The sequence below is a fragment of the Phyllobates terribilis genome, unplaced genomic scaffold (genome assembly GCF_046119375.1).
Source record: "Phyllobates terribilis strain yellow unplaced genomic scaffold, ASM4611937v1 Scaffold_4146__1_contigs__length_64550, whole genome shotgun sequence".
Classification (NCBI taxonomy): Eukaryota; Metazoa; Chordata; class Amphibia; order Anura; family Dendrobatidae; genus Phyllobates; species Phyllobates terribilis.
Genome location: NW_027366898.1, coordinates 48,105 through 55,045, shown reverse-complemented (window position 1 = coordinate 55,045; position 6,941 = coordinate 48,105). Strand labels below are relative to the sequence as shown.

Genomic DNA, 6,941 nt, shown 5'->3' with positions numbered 1-6,941 from the left:
TACAATCTCTCGCTTCAACACAAGAAGCTCACTCGTAAGCACTCTCTCTACAATACTCTCAGTTCAGCTCTTGAAGAACAAAGGCACTCTCAACACTCTCTGATTACAAACGAAAATATCTCTTAAGCTCTCTCTAGCTTCCTATATTCTCTACGTTTGCAACCCTTGAAATGAATGAAATAGTACTCTATTTATACACAAGTCCTAAGCTAACCCTATAGCTTAACCGTGTAACAAACTGAGACTATATAAAATGCCACCTCATCAATCCGTGTGCCTTGATCACTTCACCAGAATTAATCAACGGCTTGGAGTGATTTGGTTTTGTTCTCCATGTGTTGATCCACGCCACATAAGCAATCCGTGTGCTTTAAGCTCTAACAAACTCTTGCCACGCTGGCGATCCCTGGAGTAGCGTCCCAAAGAGTGTGAAGTTCTTCTCGCACCTTCCTGTGCACGCAACTTGCACTCTCCCGCTTTACCAGCCTTCGAAGCGTCTAGATTTGTTCTCCTGTGCTCTGGCACACCCTAAGCTTCAGTGGAACTTCGTGATCAACTTTCTTCAACTACATTCAAGCGCATCCCTATGCCCTCGAAGCTCGATCACTCTTACTTCTTGGTCTTGAATGGAATTATTAAACACCGTTTGCGAAACTTACTTTCTCCGCTTGGTGTTAAGCGCGACTTTGACCAGTCAAGCGCATCTCTAAGTGACTTAAGCGCATCCTTACAAATATGGCAATGACCTGGAAGGCTTAAAAACACTAAGAGATTAAACATATTAGTTTGTTATCATCAAAACAAAGAGAAATAGATTAAGCTTTAACAAGATGATTAAAGCTCAACTAACAACCCCCAAACGCTCCAAGACATTATGGACCAACTTCCTATCACAATCGGAAATGCTAGAATACCTTACTCATATGTCAGGATTGTGGATTTCCTTTCAGCGGATCCGCAACAAGCTCTTACAAATTTTTTTATAGTCATCCTTAGCGATGACATGGGATGACCTCCAACGTATTGAGAGATCTTGTATTAACCTTATACTAAAAAATAATAATAACTCCCCCGAAATCTACGTGACCATGTCCTGTAGTTTATGTTTTTTTATTTTTCTGTTAGACACGGTTATGACCTAGCTCATGTCTGGCTTTTGTGTATCTATCTCACTTCCTCCCGAGACGAAGGTTCCTCACTAGCAAATGGCTTCGTTTCGATCCATTAAATCAGAGGTCTATGACAGAGAAGCAAGGAAACAGTAAGCTGTCTCAGTCGCTCATTATCTTTCCTCTGAAATTTGGCTTTTGTGCAGTTTTTGAGCGATTTGATTTTGCGCAGGCAGTATCAATCTTACATTCGAGGACTTAACGCTTACGATAGGCATAAAAAGTTCGTCAGAGATTACGGTATTACTTTAACCTAGTTACCGGTTTACTTCGCCACCATCTTATTAGGATGTTTTTGCTGAGGTTAACAAAATCGAAGCTGGATGTTCTGGTTTTGTGTAGAATGATGTTAATAAGCTTAAAATTCGTCTGCAATTGATGCTTAGGGTTAGGACTGTAGGAGTTGATGGCACTAGTACTCTTAGTAATATATGGATGCTTATTTCATCTGACTATGAAGATGATTTTTGTTTATGATTTGAACATGTTTTACCAATGCACTAGCATCTCGTTTTATGCAAAACCTTGAGTTTGTATAGTGGTTGGTGCATTACCATTGCGGTCTTCTGTAATTTGATATTTTTTAATTTGACACAATGGATAGATGCAAATAAGGAGAGATGTTTGTTGAATCCTAGTGTCATAAAGTAACTGGATGATGAACATTCCCCTCTGCTAAGTGAGGAAGGGGGCTACTATTGTTCTCACATTTTGGTGATTGCTTTGCTGAGCAACAGTTTTTCAAATTCACTTATAAACACGTTTGCCACATTTTCTTTCTTGCATACCAAAGTGCAGCCATTACTGAAAACTGTTGTGCAGTTTTGCCTTCTAAAATGTTAAGTTTGGCCTTTGTCTGTCAGTTTCATTTCCTTTTCATGTTATATGCAATAGAGAAGAGAGTACTATGATTGCATCACAACTTCATTTTACCTCACCAAAATAAATTTGTAGCCCTTACAATTTTGGAACTCGGCTATATTTTTTAGATGCTTTTCTTGTAGAAGACCACGAATAGGATCTTTCCTCTTTATTCAGATGATAATATTTTCTTTAATTTCCGTCATTCTGAGTGTATTACTTATTTCACCTGATTTTGTCACTATAGCACTTGCACCATCAGTTTGAATTCAAGGAAGGAATCCGAATTTGTTATTCCTCAGTATACTTCTCCTCTGTTTTATATAGGCTTCTATCCGTTCGAGTATGAGTACACAGTATTTAGACTCTTGTTCAGTGTTTGATCAGAAGTATTTTAGAAATGAAACTCTCTCTATTGAAGAGTCTTTAGACAATCTTTTTACTTTCTCCACTTGTTTGTAGTTAGCTATTATGGTGAAGGACAACCATCTGTGGAGAAGTTACCCATCAAAACTGATCAAGATACTCTTAGAGAAGGATATAGGTATGCACTTCTGGTCCTTAATCTGTTTTTTCCTCCTATTTTTTTGTCCTATATGACATGGATTTTCTTCTTTTCTCCTCCCTGCTACATGAACGATTTGTCCTTCTTCCTCTTGCTAAATCTTGGCTTTTGTGCTTTGCCAAGGTTCATTCGCACAGAAGAGGATGACATGGATACATCTTGGGAGCAGAGGCTTGTAAAGCGTTACTATAGTAAACTTTTTAAGGAGTATCCTTGCAAATATGAGTGTCATCTTTATTTCATATTATTATTTACTTAGTTGTTTCTTAGTACAATTATGCTCTTCTGGTTTCTAATCATCAATTTGGGCTTGTTTATTTTGAATGGTGGACTCTCTAGCAACTCCAGTTGACTGTCTATATTAGGTTTCTGAACAGCATTTTGTGTTTCTAGTAGATTATCTTTGGGTATCTATGTTTGATCCACTTAATTTTATGTTCAACAGTTCAGCAATGTGGCAGGACGTTAAGAACATAGAACTGCTCTTAGAGGTGATCAACAAGTTTTTGAAATGGGGTAGAAGTTGAGTTTTTTCCGTGATTCAATTTTCAACCACCAGTATCTGCTCAGTGATCTATGTTGATTGTAAATACTACGTTCATTGCCTTAACAACGCACAGATATTGCATAGCTGACATGTCAAAGTATAAGAGCGGAAAGGTGATATAGAATGTCCTCCATCTTATAGTGCATAGTGTAAACATAGACTTTCTTGAAGTATAAAAACTGTATTACAAACTATACTTGCCATTTATTCAAAAAGTGTTCTCAACCTTTTCGGACTTGCAGGTTGGATTGAGATGGAGAACAGAAAAAGAAGTCAGGTCAGGAAAAGGTAGTTACTTTTTTCCATGGAATGTCCTCTAGCTTTCTCCACGACCTCTAGCAAACATTTCAGTATAAGCAATCAAAACTTAGTTTCAAAATGACTTTCTTGACTTATTCTATTGTTTGCCAGGGCAGTTCATTTGTGGTAACAAGCACTGTGATGAGAAAGATGGTTTGGCCAGTTATGAGGCAAGTTAAATCAACAGCTAACTTTGAGATATATATCCTGAATTGTGGATTTGGTTTTATATGAGTATATGCCAAATGGTAGTATGAAAAGCTATCACTTAATCAAACTGCAACATTATCATATACTATTTTCTGTCTTTGCTGGATTTCAGTCACGCAGTATGGTGTTCAAAAAATCAGTTTGTTCCTTTTTTCAAACCTAACTGTACCCCGGATCATTTAGCCTTTGATTCCATCAATAGATTTGTGGATTTTAGATGGGCTGGCAGCAAACACAATCCTTCTTTCACTTGTTTATAGAGTAAAATATCTGCTCAATATAGATATACAGTTTAATAAGTGTCTGTAAGTACTTTATTGCCAACTGCATGAATGCTTCTTAAACCCTTCAATGAATTCTTTGCTGGATTGTTTCTTCTTTGTAACCATTAAATAATAGTTGACACTAAGTAAGTGTTCATGTGCATGAACATTCCATTTTTAAATGCATTGCAATTTATTAACCCATCACAACAAAATCTTAATTATCCTAATATTAAAGTCCTTTTCTAGAACTTAACCTATGCCTTCAGAAAAACCGATTTACTAAATCCGATCATAGTTCTGCAGGTCAACTTTGTTTATTTCGAGGCAGGAGAAGACAAACAAGCTCTGGTGAAATTGGTTGCATGCAAAAGGTGAGTATATATATTTAGTCGAGTAGCTTCGTTATTCCTAATTGTTTAAACATATATATTCATTATAGAGCCAGTCAACATCTTTCATTGCACCATTTACTCAATTGTCCAATATTTTTAAAAACTGCTTTTTATTCAATCCGATTCACTTGAGCAGATGTGCAGAGAAGCTCCATTATCGGAGGAGGAAAGAGAAGGAACAATTGGAAAGAAAAGAAAAGGAAGAGTATAACAAGAAGAGGTAAAAACTTAATAATCCATATAACAATACAGAAGTTGTGAAAAACGACATCTTAAAGTTCAAACTCGTAAATTGTTGATTAGGGAAAGGTCGATGAGTGATGATTATGATACGGATAATGAATATAAACTCAAAGATAACAAAAGGAGAAAAGATAAAAGGCTTTCTTCTGATGATGGAGTAAAGCAAGGGAGAACATCAGATGACAATACAAGGTACTTAATCTTCTATATGATATATGTCAATGCTAAACAATGTTTTTTAACCTTGAGGTTTTGTTTCAGGGAAAGCTCAAAGTAAATTCAATAGATAAATCCCTAAAGAACAAACGGAAAGGTATTTTTGATGCCCTAAACATTCATGTTTTACGTATTATAAAGCTTGTTATAATGAAATTTATTCTTGCATCTTTATATTATATGCAGGAAAGGAAAAGAAAACTTCGGGTGATGAAAATGAGGTTAAAAATGATGATGAAACATTTGATGAGTACATGGAGGGGATGTTCCTTTGATATATATCTCTCTCTTATCTTATGAATGTGTATTTAGTATCACTCACTAGTAGAAATTATGTGGGGGAAAATTCTTTTTTAGTGACTTAAGTGTCTCATAAATAGTTTTTTTTCTCACTCTAGTGAATTTAGTAGGGTTCACTGTGACAATCCCTTCACACTTAGTTAAAGTTGTGTCTAGCTAATGTTTCTATAATGCTAAAAAGGTAGAGAGTATGTAACGTTTCTTCAAGAGCAATGGTGTTTGGTAAGTAGGCTTTATATTTGTAGTGAATCAGAGGCTCATATTTTACACTGCTATCTCTACCGTGGGCAAATTCTATTGCTATGCCAAACAAGGCATGAAGGGCAAAACAACATTGTTTGAGATGCGTTGTGTTTTTGAGAAAATTATCATATCAAACGGGGCATACAGATTTTTCTTTCATTTGTAAATGGGTCCGGCGGGTCGGGTTCAAGTTCAAACTGGGTTCGGGGTGAAAGTTGATAACATTTTGGGATCCTATCTGATCATGTTGGGTTTCGGTTCTGGTCGTTTGATCCACCGGGTCAAGAATGTTGATTTAATAAATTTTTAGCTTTTTTTAGGGATAAAAATAAAATTTTAATACTCTCTCTGTCCCCTATTATAGCTCTCGTTTGTGGATAAAGAGAAAAATTAAGGAAAGAAGAAAGAGAAAGTAGAGAGGAGAGAGATTGTGAGTGAGTGTGGTTTTTTATGTAAGAGAGAGAAGATAAGATATAATTTGATGTTAATTTTGAGGTAAAAAAGGAAGAGAGATAGTTATTGGATGTGATGTGAGTAATAAAACAAAAGATATAAAAGGAAAGAATGAACTATATTTTGGGACGTCCAAAATAAAAAACAAGAATTATAATAGGGGACGGAGGGTGTAATAAAATATTATTATTATATATTATTTTAAATATAAATATTATATATTTTAAATAAATTATGTGTAAATAGTTTTTATTATAATGTCATGCATGATGTGAAACACATGTTTCGGGTTGGATCGGATTCGACACACTAAATTTTGGGTCGATCGGATTTAAATACCATTTCGGATGGAATCAGAACGGGTTCTTAGCAATTGGGTTCGGGTCGACTTGAGTTTTTCCGGGTCTACTATCAAGCTTAATAGGAGTTACATGAAGTCAGAAAAATCTAAGATGACGAATGAGAAAACCAAACTTCTGTTATTCAGTCGTTTTTTATAGAGGTTTATAATGTAGATTCTTAATCCTATATAAAATAAGGAATAAGGATCCGGTGAAAACAATCCTTATGGTGTGAAGTGCGAACTTTTTCGGGTACACATATAACACATTAATGTTCACATATAACACGCTAATGTTCACATCTAAATGGATAAAAAAATCACCCAGAAAAATAAAAATAAATAAAAATAACAGTTCACCGTTAATTACAAAAATGTCACCGCGTGAATTCATTAAAAAACCCATCTTTTAATCTTAGCCCTCCATTTTCTAATCTAATGGCTCAACATGTTTCACACTTCACACCACAAGAGTTGTTTTCACCGGAACTCACCCCATAAAATAAGAAGTCCATAATAAGAAAATAATCATAAGTTCATATTTGAAACGAGAGAAGATTGATTTGAAGTTTTGAACCACTATTGCAACTCAATAAACAATTATTACACGTATTAAGCTTAATGATTGATAGACGATAAAATATTGGAACTAAACTGAAGCACTAAGCCAGTAGTGCAGGTAAGAATCTAACAGGAAATCTAAGCTAACGAATAATGACAATCGATTTAGGCAATTATAGAAATGTTCTAGCTTTTGTTGCATTATTCTATTAACAGTGTCTTTTACATGTCAATTTACTGAAAAAAGTTGACAACGTAAACCATTCGAAACAATG

The 6,941-nt window shown here is 35.2% G+C and overlaps 1 protein-coding gene across 1 annotated transcript; it reads left to right on the top strand.

The window, feature by feature from the left end:
* The first annotated feature begins 1,205 nt into the window (after positions 1-1,205).
* Positions 1,206-5,044, top strand: LOC141248902 (protein FRA10AC1-like). Its single transcript, XM_073669491.1, has 12 exons — positions 1,206-1,261; positions 1,342-1,409; positions 2,493-2,574; positions 2,719-2,802; positions 3,216-3,255; positions 3,385-3,430; positions 3,554-3,612; positions 4,222-4,289; positions 4,447-4,530; positions 4,614-4,710; positions 4,815-4,866; positions 4,956-5,044. The coding sequence occupies exons 1-12, from the start codon at positions 1,206-1,208 to the stop codon at positions 5,042-5,044; spliced, it is 825 nt and encodes a 274-aa protein (XP_073525592.1).
* Positions 5,045-6,941: the final 1,897 nt, after the last annotated feature.

Coding starts and splice junctions, on each gene's coding strand:
- LOC141248902 (XM_073669491.1), top strand. CDS start 1,206: ATGGCTTCGTTTCGATCCATTAAATCAGAGGTCTATGACAGAGAAGCA. Junction 2,575..2,718: donor ACTCTTAGAGAAGGATATAG/GTATGCACTTCT, acceptor TGCTTTGCCAAG/GTTCATTCGCACAGAAGAGG. Junction 4,531..4,613: donor GAAGAGTATAACAAGAAGAG/GTAAAAACTTAA, acceptor ATTGTTGATTAG/GGAAAGGTCGATGAGTGATG.